The sequence below is a fragment of the Westerdykella ornata genome, assembly GCF_010094085.1.
Source record: "Westerdykella ornata strain CBS 379.55 unplaced genomic scaffold EI97scaffold_32, whole genome shotgun sequence".
In the NCBI taxonomy this organism is placed as follows: Eukaryota; Fungi; Ascomycota; class Dothideomycetes; order Pleosporales; family Sporormiaceae; genus Westerdykella; species Westerdykella ornata.
In genome coordinates, this window is record NW_022986882.1 from 14469 (window position 1) to 29669 (window position 15201).

A 15201-nucleotide genomic window follows, 5' to 3' on the forward strand; every position below is an offset into this window, starting at 1 on the left:
AGTTCGTAACACGAGCCTCCCTTGAGCGCCGCAGCAATCAAATTGGCTCTCTATGCGTAAATATCTGGGAACATGAGGAAAAGGCGAGATGTCAAAGACTCTCGACTGACGTCTTCATTTCTGATGTTGACCTCCAGCCGTTCCTGCTTAGTTTGGGCAACTGCTAATTACAAATACTTAGCAAACAACACGCCAAGCCAGGCTGGCTAACCTTAAATCAATGTCATTCCAAAATATGCCTCCTACGAAAATGAGTCTACTCTTCTATCAAATCACTCAGTGCACCTCGAGCTATTGGGGAGACCACCACGGCATCCTTTGTATACCTTATTACAACTTGGCGCCAGGCGCATCCCTCTTCAAACCTTCCCAGTCCTCCATCGTGTACAACACATAACCCTGATCGTCCTCCAAAGCTCCCTTGATACTGCTAAGTGCCTGAGGACGCCAGTACATGGTATCGTACTTGATTTCCTCCTTGCCCAATCCCTTCGCAGCAGCCTCCTTCTCCGTCCTCTCCCTCAGCTTCTTCAGATCGCATCCGTCGTTTCTCAACGGCACCTTGTTCTGCTTGTTATTGTGCATAGTCGTCAGGTTGTTCAGAATACGGATGAAGACAGGGACCGCATATTTGGGTAACCTGGAGCTGCAGTGTTCGAGCAGGGCGTTGAAGTCGAAAGTCGACTGATGCGCGGGGTCAATGTACAGTGCAGCACAACCAGCACGGCCATCGTGTCCCGGAACCTCCACGCCGTAGACGTTCGCTTCGACGACACCGGGGAAGTTTCCGATGACCTCGCTGACTTCAGCCGTGCTCACGTTCTCGGACTTCCAGCGGAAGGTGTCACCGAGACGATCAAGGAAGAACCAGAGTCCATCCGGGGTGCGGCGGAGGGCGTCGCCGGTGCGGTAGAAGAGGTCACCCTTCTTGAAGACGTTGCGTTCGAATTTCTTCTGCGTGGCCTCCGGGTTACCGTAGTAGCCGACAAAGGCCTCCTCATTGGGGATCTGGACGATGATCTCACCGCCCTCTTCGTAGGGCTTCCGTTTGGCAAAACCAGTCTTGGGATCCCGCCAGATAGCGTTCGTCTCGTGGTCGATCTCAACGGGAATATACGTGTTGCGGAGCATGGTGCGGAGGATGAGGCCATGATGACCCACTGCAGTCGCGGTAAATGGGCCTCTACTGACATTGAGAAGACCGAAGACACCCTCCGTGCTGTTGAAGAACTCGGCAACCGTCTGGATACCGAATCGTTCGACAAAGCGATGCCATACGTCCGGACGCATCCCGTTTCCGAACATGACGCGGACCTTATGCTTCTTGTCCAGTTCGCTGGGTGGGTTGGCGAGGAGATATCGTGCTGTCTCTCCGACGTAGACGAAAGCCGTGGAGTTGGAGTCGCGAATGTCGGACCAGAACCTGGAAGTCGAGAACTTCTTGCCAATGCAAAGTGTGACTCCAGAAAGCATGCAGGCGACTGCTGTTGTGCATCCGGTACCGTGATATAGGGGCATGCAGACGTACCAGCGATCTCCCTTGGGGCCGGGTTCGAGATCCAGAGTTCGGACGCGACCGCCTGCTAATGAACCTGCCCTTTGACACTCGAAAGGGCATGCCTTGGGGTGACCCGTCGTACCACTGACGAGGTCAGTTCAGTCTCTCTAAAATGGAGACATCTGACAATGGAAACGACTAACCTGGTGTAGAACAGACACATGGGGAACGCTCCCTTGATGCCAGCCCTATAGTGGTCCCCGGGCCTCTTCGGCTCCATCCTCGATATCTCCCCCTTCAGATTCTTATCCAGAATCCTGATCGTCATGCCAAGCTCGCCTTCGATCCTGTCTCTCACAGCCTCTATCCTCTCAATGCACTCGGCATCCTCATCCACAATCAACAACTTCCCCTTACTGACCTTGAGACAATGGATCAACGCATCTCCGGCAAGATGATGATTGATCATGGCCGGCGCCGACCCAATTGCCCAAGATCCCAGATGCCCAAAAATAAACTCCGGTTGGTTCGTCAGATAAAACGTGACAAGTGTACCGGGCTTGACGCCATTCTCAAGGAAGTAGTTCCCATATCGGCACGCCTGCGCATACGTCTCTTGCCATGTATAGCATCCCGTTCGCGACCAGATCGCCTCCTCGGTTTCGGGTAGTCTGCGCACCTGCGCCTCGAACCAGTACCATAGACTCGCGCGGCCTTTCGCACCTGTTGTTGTCGCGGACAATCGTCAGCTATGCCATGCTGTGGTACCATACCGGATCGCGATGCTGTGGGGCCCACGAGAGGGGTCGGTACTCACCCAGTCTCGCGAAGTCGCGCTCGTTGGCGCGCGTGAGGCGGATGGTGTCAATGTCCTTGGAGATGTGAAATTTGGCATCGAGATAGGCGGCGGCGGCGGCTGCGCCTGCAATGGCGCCGGCGACGGGTACTGTGTGAAGAGGGCGTCAGTGATGAAGTGGGATATGGAGATGCGGAGATATCGGCCAAGTGGACAGCTGAAGTTCTCCATATAGGTACCAGCTGTCTCGATAACAAGAATGGATAAGAGACGAACCAAGAGCCATTGTGCCTCTAGACTTGTGCCTCAACGAACAGGGCCTTCGTAATCCAGCGAGAGGAGAGGGGAACGGTCAGAGCGATCAGTTCGGACGAAACCTCCGGAACAAGGAACGAGGTGTGGTAAAGTAATGAAGAGCCTGCGGATCTCTGCCCGCTGCTCCTCTCCCGCCCGGAGGAGTCCCCATCTCACTTAAAGATGCATGTCAATAACCAATTACCCATTTACCGAGGCTGATGGCTCGGGTAGGGCGAATTTACGGCCCTGGCGCGTCACGTGGGGAGTTACTTCCCCACAATCTGGAACTTGCGGGATCGGGAATCGGGTGCCTTAGTGGGGTTTAGCGTAGGGGCTTAAGTGGACGACAGGTTTGATGCGGATGGGTGAAGGAGTGAATGTTTCATCATGATGGGATATACTTTTCCTTTCGGTTGTACATGTTTTGTGGACAAGAGACTTGCCACGGTCCCTTCTTTCGCATTCCTGTTTCATCCGAGGGGGCGTGGAGTCTACTGTACACGGCGCGAAGATGTCGATTCACCCCTTTTCCATCTCAATCCAATTCGTCCCATCTTCCAGCACACACTGAACGCATTTACCATACCAGCAATCCCGCAAACACAACAGCACTTCCCAGCACCACAGCTCCCGCGAGTTTCACCTCCAACTCACTCGCCGCAGAATCCGTCTGCACAACAGGGGGCCCACTCACAGTCCCCGAAGCTGTTTCGGCCGCACCAGGTGCACTCGGTACCAGCGTTGAAGGCACATCGCCCAGGACCGTTGAAGTGATGGTAGCGATCGGCCGCGCGCGCGAGGTGCCGCTTGAAGCCGGAGCGCTCGTGGATGCGGCTTGTTCTTCATCGCCAGTGGATTGAGAAGTGGCTGTGCTTTGAGCGGCTGAGGGAGATGAAGCTGGCGATGGAGATGGGACTGCTGGTGTTTGTCGTACTGCGGATGTGGAAGTTGGTGCAGCGGATGGCTCTGGCGATCCCGGCGCTGGGGCAGGCGCAGGCGTAGGTTGAGGCCGCGCTCCTCCCGCTGAACTCGTAGGACCCTGAGCAGGAGGTGCAGAAGGAGCCGGAGGAGCCGCCGAGGGAGCAGCAGGAGGAGCATTTCCTCCATTCGATGGCGGCGGCACTGTCTGCCCATCACAGCTCGTCTCGCCGCTAAGTTTAACCACCATTCCCACACCTGCAACTGGATCCGCAAGCCCATTGTCGCTCTTAAACTTCTCTGCATCAAACGCCTGGCCATCGCCCGGTACCTTCAAATCGGTAAGATCCCGGAAACCAGGCTGGTTGTACATCAGGAATGAGTACTGTCTCTGATCGCCTGTCTCGCCGAAAGCGCCGGGAGCCTGGTAAGCCAGCGCAGGAGTGGTTTGCGATTCGATCTTCACGATTTCGAAATTGTAGCGGAAGTTTGCGCGGGCGTAGTGCAAGCGTGGAGAAGAGGCGCAGGTGGTGTCCAGCATGATAACGGTGTAGCGACGTTGAGAAGAGATGCCGGCAGCGTCACCCAGAGCGAATTCGGGGAGTTTCGCCACGGCTGGGGCAAAGTTAGTATCATGCGTGATTCCAGATCATGCTCTGAACGTCTTTTGGACAAGGGCAAGAAGGGGATCGAAGGTAAGACAAAGGCACTTACCATCCTTCTCAAAAACCGTCCCATCCGCGAATCCGTTAACCGCATCCCCCGTATACGAAACTTGCAGCTCGTCGCTGCTGCGCGCGAAGCCCGCCTGTAGGTCTTGAGGGATGATATTGCTTTGGCTCTGTGCGCCGGACAGCCCGTGGAAAATAGAGGATGCCAGGACGGCATGTCTGAAGATCTTCGACAACATCGCGGATGTGCCTACTAGGAGAAGACAATAAAACTAATAAAGGCTGTAGAAATGCAGGGGAAAAGCAGTCGGGCTTGCCGCAAGAACAGAACAGAAAACAATGAGATTCGAAGAGAAAACAACTGAGAAACCTCGAAATCAGTGCCCTTTAAGCGTATACACCACCATGCCTTCAAGCAGTCCTAACACACATTCCCAGCAGGCTTATATACCACATCGTTCTTCTGGCTTCGCCTCGCTAAGCCCGCACAAGATGTGTGATACCCACTGAGTGAAACGTGCAAATTCTTGTATTGCTACAATTAGACTCGTGGCTGGGCTCGGGAGCGACTGTTCCTGTTTCAGACGTGTTTGGGGCTGGATGGTGGTGTTGAAACCGCGAAACCTTGTGGGGACTCTCGGAGGGTTGAAGAGCCGAGCTGTTGGTGTGTCGCTCCCCATCAGATACAAAGGTAGATTTATCACCACGCCACCCGAAATCGAGAATGGTTTTCGATGGACAAACTTTCAAATCGTTGTTGGAAGCTTTTATACTAAGTTGACTGACTATGGCAGCTTGAACTGGCCTGCAGACCAAACTGTCTTGAGATATCGTTCGTTTTTCATCATGTCTTCTCTTTTGGCACGAGAGAAAACGCCTGTTGAAAAATCAAGATATCCCCGTCGTCAAGTTGCGCAACAGATGCTGTCCTACAAAAAGACATTCCCTGCAAGGAAGTCCTTTATTATCCTCGCGAAGTATGCTTGATTGAATAAGTCAAAGTACTACTCTGAGCATTACAGCCCAAGCCATTATACTCCGTACTCGGTATTAATTGACAGGTTTCATATTGCGAATACCACAGTGAAGACATCCTGCGCAGCTCTGGGAATCCCGCGAACGTAACAAACCACCATGTGCCCCTACTAAGTTGCTGAATGAACGGCTTAATACATTTAAGATCGCCGAATAATAGTACGGTAGATGCCGGAAAGATGCGTTTCGAGGCGGGAAGTGCAGGTGAGAGGTGCCTGTTCTAGCAATCACTACATTTTGTTGCAGTCTTGTGCCACTAATCACTTCGGGAGTGGGTGGTAATTCTGTCCACTTTCTTAATGACGTTCACATTTGCAGCAAGCATCAGTATCGCTCGAACCAGTCCCTCCGTCCTCCATCAATCTCCTACTCCGTCTGGAAGATAAACGTACAGCCATCTGCTTCTTCAATTGTGGGTTCTCTCTCGTCATCGTCGACCAAATCAAATGGATCCATTGTCCAAGGCGTCAGCTCGTTGTCCACAAAGAACTCCACTTCATCCCCATCTGCGGTTGATTGCAATTCGCCTCCGCTGGGAGCAGCGTTGGAGCCAAAGCTGCGCCCAGCAAGTTATCCCCATGAAAAACAGCTGAGTATATGTCCGGATCGATTGCATATTTCTTGGCCTAACTCAGCCTCAAGAGATTCCCTTTCGTGGGCAAGTCTTCAGCGGGGGAGGTTCAGCGCCAACCGGTCCAGTCGAGGCGCCACAATTTCAAACATGCTGAACAACTGGCCAGATGCTTGTCAGCTCACGAGGAGGCTTTGAATCGGATTCACTTTCCTTGACGTTCTAATCCTAACTCGGTAGCTTCACAAGGCAGCAGTTCGCGAATCATTCAGTGGCCTGGTTGGTAGCTATTTTGTGGACGAGGTGTTGTTGCGCGTCCGCAAAATAAATGAAAATAGTGCATAGGATATCTATTTATTAGCTGGTAATGGGTTATAAAGCCCCAGCTCAACGCCAACTGGGTGGTTACAGGGGAATCTAAATTGTCGTGGCTAGCTTAATAGCGTCAAGGCACTGGTAGGTTTTGTAAGCCATAAGAGTAATATGTAGGTACTCCTTTCTAGTGGCGTGATTGGACTCTAGCCAATTAAATTGTATGGAATGGTAGTTCAACCTGGAAGGAAAGTGCAGGGGGTTGTTCAGTTGGACGTAGGAAGAGGCAGTCGTGGCCTGACAATATTCCAAGCTGAACAAACGGTAGGCAGCCAGCCACTGCTAACTTCTGAGTTGGGCTTCCGTCCCCAAAATCCCAACACTTGTGCCAGCAGAGCCTTATTTGCTCCTACCGCTGAGGGGAGCTACGATTGCATTAATCTATATACAAGACTATCATGACGGTAATAAAGATTACAAGTCGAAAACCCTCGGCTGAGCCCAAATCAGAGGACGATCACTCGACGTCCGCGAGCCTAACCGTCAGCCTCGCGGACAAGAGAATTGACACCGACTTTATCCATCCCGTGAATGAAGATGAACATGCGCTGATCACCTGGTTCATCGAATCCTTTGCAGCACAGGAGCCATTCAACAGTCTGAGAGCTGCGGATTCGCGCCGTGCCCTACTGAGGTACGGGGCTGATTTGGCCAAATGTCTCCGTCTCGCGCAACTATGCGAAGAAACTGCATTGGCACACATTATCCTCGAAATCCATGGATCAGACGGTTCAAACTCCAAGTTATCTTCACTCCACTGGGAACTTCTGGAAAACGTCGAGCTGTGGCCGTCGCCGAGACCCAAATCCGTTTGCGTTGTCCGGGTCCCATTCAAAGAGCAGGAAGACGGGTCTGTAGCAGAAGCAGCGAAAATATTTCCGCAGCCTGATAAAGTCCTGAATATAATTGTTGTGTCCGCCAGACCTGGGGGCACTGGAGATATACCGCACCGCGTTGTTTCCCGGAAGATTGCAGATATCATTCGCAGGCTTCCGCAGCATGAGGCAGACAGAGTCAGACTGCATCTTGTGCGCCCGGCTACCATAGATGCTCTTGAAGAGACGCTTTCCCAGTTAGACAAGCCCGAGTACCTCAACATTGTCCATTTCGATGTCCATGGAGAATATGACAAGGGTAATCAAGAGTGCGTAGTCCTTGAATGAGTTTCATTCTGATAGATCGCTAATATCTTCTTCTTGTAGCATTTGTCTCGCTTTTATTGAACACTCTGGAACCGGCCTGCAGCCAAGGTTGGTCCCTGTGGATACAGTTGGTAACTTGTTGCGCAAATACAAAATACGGCATGCTGTATTGAATGCCTGCAACTCAGCTCGGGAGTTTGATCAGCAACCGAGTTTTGCTAAACGACTAATGTCGTACGGCCTTGGAGAAGTTGTTGCCATGTCGTTTGAAGCCAGTTCCATATCCGTGGAAACTTTCATGTCAACCTTCTACGCCATGCTACTGCACGGGAAGTCCACGATCCTGGAAGCCACATATGCTGGACGACAAAGACTTACCAGTCAGCCAATGCGTAACACCAAGTATGGTGTCAAAGTCGAAGTCAGCGACTGCATCGTGCCAGTCTACTACTCATCGAAAGGGATCCCTTCGGCAACAAGCCTTGCACATGTAACGCAAGACTACATTGAGCAGGAAGTACCCGAGCCATATCTCGACAAACACGGGGTCGATGGACGCGAATCTGACATATTCCTCTTGGAAACCTTTCTTTTGCTTCGAACGAATATTGCACTTGTACATGGCAGCACCGGAATTGGAAAATCATCGTTGCTCAGACATTTTTGTTGGTGGTGGGAGTATACCGGGCTTGTCAAGCGTTCGATCTTTTACGACATGTTTGCGAAGGATCCAAACCTTGTTGTAGCCCTCAACACAGCCAGTATTTGCAAGAGGATACACCTTGACATGCTAGGTGAACTTGACACCGATGACGAAAGATTGATCAGGACCAAGGCTATCCAGCATCTACGTGCCAGTAACTATGCCCTCATCTTCGACAGCTTCGAAGCAGGATACCTGGAGTCGCTTCGAGATCGCCAACGGTTCATCATCGACTTTCTCGCCAAGTTAGTCGGAGGCAAAACTCTAGTAACCATTGGTTCCAGAGTTCCCGAAAGGATGGGAGCGCTGAAGAGCTTCACGCATCATTTGACAGGAATAGATATGGTGCCGTGCACGGCATTAGCCTCCAAGCTTCTCGCCAGTTATTCGAAAAATCTGCCGGATCTCAACTCCGATACGGTTATTTATTTCGAGAAGATTGTCAGTCTGGCCGCCGGAAATCCACTAGCTATCAAGCTTCTAATGCACGACCTCAGTAGAAAACCAACCATCTCTATCAAAGACTACTACTTTTCACTCATGGAAGGCAATGCCATAGGAATCGACTCTCATTCGCTCGAACAAGATAGCGAGAGCGGCGCCAGAGCTATGCAAGAGCTCCTAGCTCTAGAGGATCCATACCTCCTCCCCATCGGACTCTTCTGGGAATATCTGCCTCGAGCAGCCGTAGCCGTATACATTCTCATGTGGGACTTGGAACAAAAATACCGGACATCAGGACTATACGGTCCTCGTGAAATGAACATGACCATTGCTTTCGGAAAATGGCCGGAGCCTCTCCGTGATTCGGTCAAGACATTGGAAGAACACCTCTCGCCCCATTTCGCCTACCTGACCCAAAACCGCTTCCTCCAACAAACAAGTCATCCGGATAATGCTGATGGACCGGAATTGGGCTATCTGTCGATGAGCCCGCTGCTAACACTCGCGTTCCGCACTAAGCTTCAGGGCCAGGCCCTGGACTCGGCCAAAGATGCATTCGTTTACTTTCAAGATTATACTACAAGCAAGTGGGCATGGCAGCGCCAAACCTGGGAGGAAGGCTTGGACACGATGATCTCCAATGTCGAATTCGCGTTTAACAACTACTTGACTGCGGCGAGCATATTGGTATCTCGAAGACTGCTCGGCACTTCCGTCATACAAAGCTCCAGCCGGCTGATCCTTTTGCTGCAATGGGGCCTTGCTCTTGATTCTGGCAGAACCGAGGTAACTGTCAGTCTGTGGGACAAAGCTCTTGACCGGTATTGGGAGAAGATGGAACGGGAAGGCGATGAGGAGGATCAGCGTCGGTATGAACAGGAACTGACGCAGTTTAGTCAGCCCAGCACTGCCATTGTTTTGAAAGCCGTGGTCGATGCCAATGGGGTAAATATCACCGCCTCAGAGGATGCCAACATTGCTATAAGATACACTCAGACTATCGTCCGACTTGTAACTCAACAGGAGATCCTGAAACTAGCATTGATCCTTTGGTCATACACGGGTTTAGATCCTGTGAGATCCGAAGCATACTTAAACCGCATTCACTGGATCCGAGATCATCGTGTTCAGCTGGACAACCCGCCTTCGGAGCGACAACTTTATGTCTCGGGACTCATAGACCAATCACTACAGTTCCTTGAAGACTTCGAAGAGAACGGGAAACATGGAATGCACATCGTTCGCCCTCGTGGAATGGATATCACAGGGAGTTTCCGAGAAAATGGATGACAAACGCCGATTGGGATCTTCATCTCGCATTCTACACATGCGTGCGCTTCGATCTGAGCTCAAGGAACTGCTGGCAGAGTACAGATTCGACGATATGCGCCACAAACTAGAGTCGGTTTTCGATGCTGAAGTGAATGGCGGCGGCAATGATGCAGAGACGAGAATAAGCATCCATCTGAATCTCTCAGAAGTCGGACTGCTCAGCCGTGACTGGCTGTCTGCGCTCCAGCATCTCGCCTTTGCACTGTCCATCAGATCCGGCATGCTTCGTCGTCCAGCGCTGCATTCCACGATTGCTTTCACCGCCAGGATGGCGACGAGGAGTTTACAGGCCAACGATATGTACAAAGCCTTTGCCTGCATGAGATCACTTCTCGAGATTGCGAATCGCTGTTTCGCAGAGCCGTCGGTCGTGTGCGACGCTCTAGACAACCTAGTCGACATACTCCACGAATACGGACCTCTGAAAAACTGCGAGCTTTCATCAACCTTTTTGCATGCTCGCCGGATGGTATACTCCAAGAACGATGGATCGGAGCTGAAGAACCTGGAAGCACTGGCCGAAACGGAGGTGCGGGTTTCGAAACCTGGAGATAAGAGCGAAATGAGGCACACTGTTACCTCCTTGATTACGGTGCTCTTGATGCGATTGCGATCAGCCTTTGCAAGATTTCGAACTGGCGATGAGGAAACTTGTCGTAAGAAAATGATACAGCTTCAAGATGCCTTCTTATCGGATGCCAAACTCGACGACATGTCAGAGGATGTCCTCCGATACAGTGATACGGTACGTACAAGCGTCCCATTTAACCTACAACACAATCTTCTAACGCGCACATAGCGACTTCTCCTCCAGATAATGCGTCAAGCCGGCAGAGATCTCCTCGAGGGGAAGTCGATTCGCAAACCGGGAATCCAAGATGTCTTCTCCATTGCAGCGAATGGTTCAGGAGAAGAAATATTGCGGTTCAACACGGATTTCGTGGACATCTTGCTTCAGGCAGCAGGATACAAAACAACCACCTTCGACGATTTTCTCGGAATCGCAAAATTGCACGCAGATGCACCTGAGCTGTCGTCGACACGACCTGAGTCTCTTGGGCCGTCTGACGACGTGGAAAGATGCCTGAGGGGTGGATTTATGTTTCGAGTGATGATGTAGACCCAGCCAAGCTAGCAGTTCATCAGTCGTTACGGTGCCTACTACGCTGCTTCTGAGGCACACTGATCTTCTTGGGCCGAGGATAACTAGAGAGAGTCATATTTCGGCGCTTGCACACTTTTCAGACAAAGCAATATGCTCTCGGTGGCTAGTTGTTCGCTCTAACGTACTACTAACAAGCAGAGGGCAGATATACTTCAAGCTACGTTGTAGTCTATGACCATGCAGCGATTTGACTTTCCGCAGACTAGATCAGGAGGATGCCACACTCGGACATGTTTTACGCAGCATTCACATCCACCCATTATAAGAAAACGATGGAGAAAGAAAGGTAATTTTTTTATCCTACAGAAAAATGCTTCCACCAAAGCACCAGTCATAGTACCCATGATCATCGTAATCATCTAATTCTTGACATACAGATCCACATACTTATCCACATCCATATTATCCAACTCAGCTCCATTCTGCGCCAGCGCCACCAACTTCTCTACATGCTCCGCCGGATAGTGAGGACCCAAATGCCTCTTGTACTTCTTGAGGATCTCGGGCTTGGCCTCCTCGCGGCGGAGACGGTGGCCGAGAGGCGCCTCGACGACCTCCTCGGGCAGGACGGTGCCGTCCTTGAGCTTGACGGTCAGTGCATTGGAGATGGTGCGCTTCTCCGGGTCATGGTAGTCCTTGGTGAATTGCGGGTCCTCGACGCACGAGATGCGCTGGCGGAGGGACTCGACCAGCTCGGAGGTGGCCGCTTCGCTGCCGTCGGGGTAGTCGGTGGCTTCGAGGCGGTTGAAGACGAACATGGTGGCGACCATGTACTGCTATTTATTAGTTGAGAATTGTGAAAGGAAAATGAGCTGAACGAACCTGGACGCAGTGGTCACGGTCGGCGAAGTTCTCCATGGGCTTGAACTGCTTGTCAATGATGCGGATGCAGGCCTCGTGGGTCCTGTTTACAACGCTCTCAATGTCCTCGGCGGTCTTGCCCATGGCGGCGAGCTTCTTGTTCAGGCGCTGCGCAGCCTCAACAGCGGTTTGGGAGTGGAATTCCGCTGGATCGAAGTTAGCCATTGTCGGTAGAACTACGACAAGCCCAACATACCAGGATAGGAAACCTTGAAAAGAACGTTCTCCATAACGTAGCTGCCATAGGGCCTCTGGAACTGGAACTTCTTGCCGCCGAAGTTGACGTCGTAGAAACCCCATGTGGGGGCAGAGAGGACGGTGGGGAGACCAGGCTCGCCCCTGAGGACCTTGAGGCAAAGGTCGACGGCCTTCTGGCAGGCATCACCAGCAGCCCACGACTTGCGGGACATGGTGTTGGGAGAGTGACGGTAAGTGCGCATGGCCTGGCCATCCACCCAAGCTTGAGAGATGGCATCGCGGGTCTGAGCCTCAGTGAGGCCCAGCATCTTCGAGACGACGGCCGTGGAGGCGACCTTGACGAGGACCACGTGGTCGAGGCCGACCTTGTTGAAGGAGTTCTCAAGAGCCATAACACCCTGGATTTCGTGTGCGCGGATCATGGCCTCGAGAACATCCCTGACCTTGAGAATCTTGCCGTTACCCAGCTTGCCTCCAGCCCTGTTGGTCCGCGAGATCCAGTCGGCAACGGCGAGAATGGCACCCAAGTTATCAGAAGGGTGGCCCCACTCAGCGGCCAGCCAGCAGTCGTTGAAGTCGAGCCATCGGATCATGGCACCAATGTTGAAAGCACCGAGCACAGGGTCGAGCTGGTAGTTGGTTCCGGGGACCTTGGTGCCATTGGGCACGACAGTTCCCTCTACAACGGGGCCGAGAATGTTCCTGCACTGCTCGAACCGGAGACCTTCCAGACCACAGCCAAGGGTGTCCACGAAGACCCAGCGGGCGGTATCGAACTAGGAGAATAGCATATCAGCACCCCCTCGATCCCAAGAATAGCACCACGGGTAATGCTTACAGCAAGCTCCGAGTCAATGGGCTTGTTGTGGACATAGTTGGCCATGTCCACAATCTCGGGGTCGTACTCGCGGTTGGAGGGGACGGGCGGGGCAACGCCCGATCTGAGGGCCGACATGGTCGAGAATGAAGCTGGACGGGCTGCGCGGGCAGTGAAGGGAGATGCAGCAGCTGCGCGGAGGGCAATTGGCCTGACTGCTCTGCTGGCGAGGGAGGACCGCTGGCGGAGGGTGCGGGAAGCGGTGGTGCACAAGTTGCGACTGAAGGACGACATTCTCAGATTAGCCTCTGCCGTGCTCTGACGACGTCAATGGAGCTGAGAAGAGGAAGAGAGAAGTGTCGTACACGAGTGTATCAACGAAGGCGACGGCGCTGGAGTTGGCAACTGGCGAAGAAATTAATAGATGGAGCTCTGCCGCTGGTGCTGGTGCTGGTGGTCGGGCAGGTGGGTTCGACTATCCCGCGTCGTCAGAGCCGAGGTCGCCAAAACCCATGGCATGCTCGGCCCTCCGCGGCGAAGCGCGGCCGTCGACGTCGACCCGTTGGCGTTGTAGCGGGCCGTCGTGTGCGCTTTCTGAGCTTCATCCCGTTGTCTTTGTCTGAAGCGTCGATGGTGTTGTGCTTTTCTCGGCCGGGGAGCTCCAAATTTCACCAACGGCCGCTCACATATTTACATGTGCACTCGGTAAACTTGGAACCGTGGTTCGGCTTAAAACAAAAGCTGTGAAAAGTAGCCTCGAAAGTACATTTATTATATTCCGTATCTTCATCTGGTCACACCATTTTGAGGATGACTAGCAGTTCCTTACACCTGAGGATCGCTCGTCCTGCAAGGTCGTCGTGGAAAACGTGGAATATATACTTCGGCAGGCAGTGACATCAAAAAACCGTACAAGAGTACTGCGATAGGCGCTCGCCTTGAGTGGGTACTCCGGTCTAACCATTACAAACTCCGTTTTGATAGGCCATAGGACGGTCGAGTGCATACTATGAAACACGAATTAGTTTCTCCTGGCATCATTATTTCCATAACGAGATCGCAGTTCCACGAGTTGCAATCAAATGCTTCTCTGACGGATGAGGTCTCAGGAACATCAGACGAATACCCTGTTGTGCAAGTAAGAGCCCCTTGTCCGCCGGCGGTTAGTTCTTCCCGTCCGCACTTTACGCTAACTGCTTTAGGAGTCTAGCTGTGCATTGCCTACTCATACATATACGAAAGCGGCACTACAATGTAGCCAGCGGTTCATTCTGTCCCTATATGCGCAAAGTAAGCCTACATGATCAGTTGCAGCATGACAGCGCACGAGGACCAAAGTACTGGAAGTTCTGGATTGTTGTCCCCAAGTGCACCAGAAGCGCAGCACTCCTGGTGCTATTTCACTATCCCATTCCGAACATGCCCACAATGTTCCCTACTGTCTATACGTCTGCTTCCGATAGACGCAGCTCTCCGCATGGCGCCCGCTATATTTCAAGACTATACACGCCATGCTCTCGGTAAAGTCGAACCCACGACACAATTGTCTCTCGCTCAATCAAACTACGGGGCCGTTAGCATTACAGCAACCTCAAACCAAACTCTCAACTTACAGGTGTCAAGAAAGATTCCGCAACAAATCGAGCTCGTGCATTCAGCTGTGCCAACTGTGTAAGCCCGATCCGACTTACATGTCTCGAATGAACTTACGAAAAGCTTCATTTCCGAAATCTCCTTGTCCACCTCCTCCATGAATTGAATGATAAAGTCCACCAGTTTGTGCTTCAGCATCTCCTCGGTGTGGAAGTTTGTTATTAGGAATGAAATGTCATAACCCTAGTTGCATTCAGTACGCCCGCATTCCCATCAGCCCTGTTTGTACCCATACCTTGATAGGCTTTCTCCGCAAGATGAAGAAGGATTCCGCACGCTGTGTTAGGAACCGCGTGAACTTGTGTACCAGAATGTGTTCTATCTCATCTGCCTGCTTGATTCTTATGCTGATCCGCACGCTATTTATACTCGGCTCGATGTACACCTTTTCGTTTTCATTTCTCGACACAGTCAAAGGATTCAGGAGGACTTCCGGCGAGCTTGCTGCTTCAATCTCGGGTACATTGTGACGCTCGGAGGTCTGCGACGCGAAGTTGGACAGCGAAAGGGCGGCGGTGAGCGATGACCGCACACATTGGAGGTATGGTCGTAGCGATTGAGACTGCAGGCGTCAGCTTTGGCTCTTGCTTTCGATAAGACTCGAGAAGGAATTTACCATGGTCACCAGAACTCTGGACCTCTCGATGTTCAGCGACACAAAGGGTGCCTGAATTCCACTATTGCAGACCAAGATCCAGCAATGGCGGTGCCTCTCGCGGGGTTGATGG

The 15201-nt window shown here is 52.2% G+C and overlaps 6 protein-coding genes across 6 annotated transcripts; 2 read left to right on the forward strand and 4 right to left on the reverse strand.

Annotated features, from left to right (window-relative positions):
* Positions 1-153: 153 nt before the first annotated feature.
* EI97DRAFT_436488 (fatty acid transporter-like protein) lies at positions 154-2787 on the reverse strand. The gene is made up of 4 exons (XM_033799120.1): positions 2571-2787; positions 2316-2444; positions 1702-2221; positions 154-1642 (listed from the first exon to the last, which is right to left on the reverse strand). Exons 1-4 carry the CDS (start codon positions 2578-2580, stop codon positions 331-333), a joined length of 1971 nt encoding a protein of 656 aa, XP_033650417.1. The 5' UTR covers positions 2581-2787; the 3' UTR covers positions 154-330.
* Positions 2788-2970: 183 nt separating this feature from the next.
* EI97DRAFT_436490 (uncharacterized protein) lies at positions 2971-4531 on the reverse strand. The gene has a single exon (XM_033799121.1). The coding sequence runs from the start codon at positions 4048-4050 to the stop codon at positions 3169-3171; it is 882 nt and encodes a 293-aa protein (XP_033650418.1). The 5' UTR covers positions 4051-4531; the 3' UTR covers positions 2971-3168.
* A 1990-nt stretch (positions 4532-6521) lies between these two features.
* EI97DRAFT_469988 (uncharacterized protein) lies at positions 6522-9892 on the forward strand. The gene is made up of 2 exons (XM_033801740.1): positions 6522-7302; positions 7361-9892. The coding sequence occupies exons 1-2, from the start codon at positions 6557-6559 to the stop codon at positions 9735-9737; spliced, it is 3123 nt and encodes a 1040-aa protein (XP_033650419.1). The 5' UTR covers positions 6522-6556; the 3' UTR covers positions 9738-9892.
* On the forward strand, positions 9775-10914 carry EI97DRAFT_461502 (uncharacterized protein; the record flags this gene model as incomplete). The annotated part of the gene is made up of 3 exons (XM_033801203.1): positions 9775-10524; positions 10579-10851; positions 10906-10914. 3 exons carry the CDS (start codon positions 9775-9777, stop codon positions 10912-10914), a joined length of 1032 nt encoding a protein of 343 aa, XP_033650420.1.
* A 133-nt stretch (positions 10915-11047) lies between these two features.
* On the reverse strand, positions 11048-13288 carry EI97DRAFT_436491 (2-methylcitrate dehydratase). Its single transcript, XM_033799122.1, has 4 exons — positions 12842-13288; positions 12002-12779; positions 11767-11951; positions 11048-11717 (listed from the first exon to the last, which is right to left on the reverse strand). Exons 1-4 carry the CDS (start codon positions 13112-13114, stop codon positions 11304-11306), a joined length of 1650 nt encoding a protein of 549 aa, XP_033650421.1. The 5' UTR covers positions 13115-13288; the 3' UTR covers positions 11048-11303.
* Positions 13289-14424: 1136 nt separating this feature from the next.
* On the reverse strand, positions 14425-15092 carry EI97DRAFT_452680 (actin-related protein-like protein 2/3 complex subunit 4; the record flags this gene model as incomplete). Its single annotated transcript, XM_033800418.1, has 4 exons — positions 14425-14478; positions 14531-14656; positions 14709-15035; positions 15090-15092. The coding sequence occupies 4 exons, from the start codon at positions 15090-15092 to the stop codon at positions 14425-14427; spliced, it is 510 nt and encodes a 169-aa protein (XP_033650422.1).
* Positions 15093-15201: the final 109 nt, after the last annotated feature.

Bases quoted from the DNA above. Each gene is read 5' to 3' on its own strand.
- EI97DRAFT_469988 (XM_033801740.1), top strand. From the start codon at position 6,557: ATGACGGTAATAAAGATTACAAGTCGAAAACCCTCGGCTGAGCCCAAA. The intron at 7,303-7,360 runs GTGCGTAGTCCT...TTCTTCTTGTAG, and splicing joins TATGACAAGGGTAATCAAGA to CATTTGTCTCGCTTTTATTG.
- EI97DRAFT_436488 (XM_033799120.1), bottom strand. The intron at 2,222-2,315 runs GTGAGTACCGAC...CGACAACAACAG, and splicing joins GCGCGACTTCGCGAGACTGG to GTGCGAAAGGCCGCGCGAGT. The intron at 1,643-1,701 runs GTTAGTCGTTTC...TGACCTCGTCAG, and splicing joins ATGTGTCTGTTCTACACCAG to TGGTACGACGGGTCACCCCA.
- EI97DRAFT_436491 (XM_033799122.1), bottom strand. From the start codon at position 13,114: ATGTCGTCCTTCAGTCGCAACTTGTGCACCACCGCTTCCCGCACCCTC. The intron at 12,780-12,841 runs GTAAGCATTACC...CTATTCTCCTAG, and splicing joins CCATTGACTCGGAGCTTGCT to TTCGATACCGCCCGCTGGGT. The intron at 11,718-11,766 runs GTTCGTTCAGCT...AATAAATAGCAG, and splicing joins ACCGTGACCACTGCGTCCAG to TACATGGTCGCCACCATGTT.
- EI97DRAFT_436490 (XM_033799121.1), bottom strand. From the start codon at position 4,050: ATGCTGGACACCACCTGCGCCTCTTCTCCACGCTTGCACTACGCCCGC.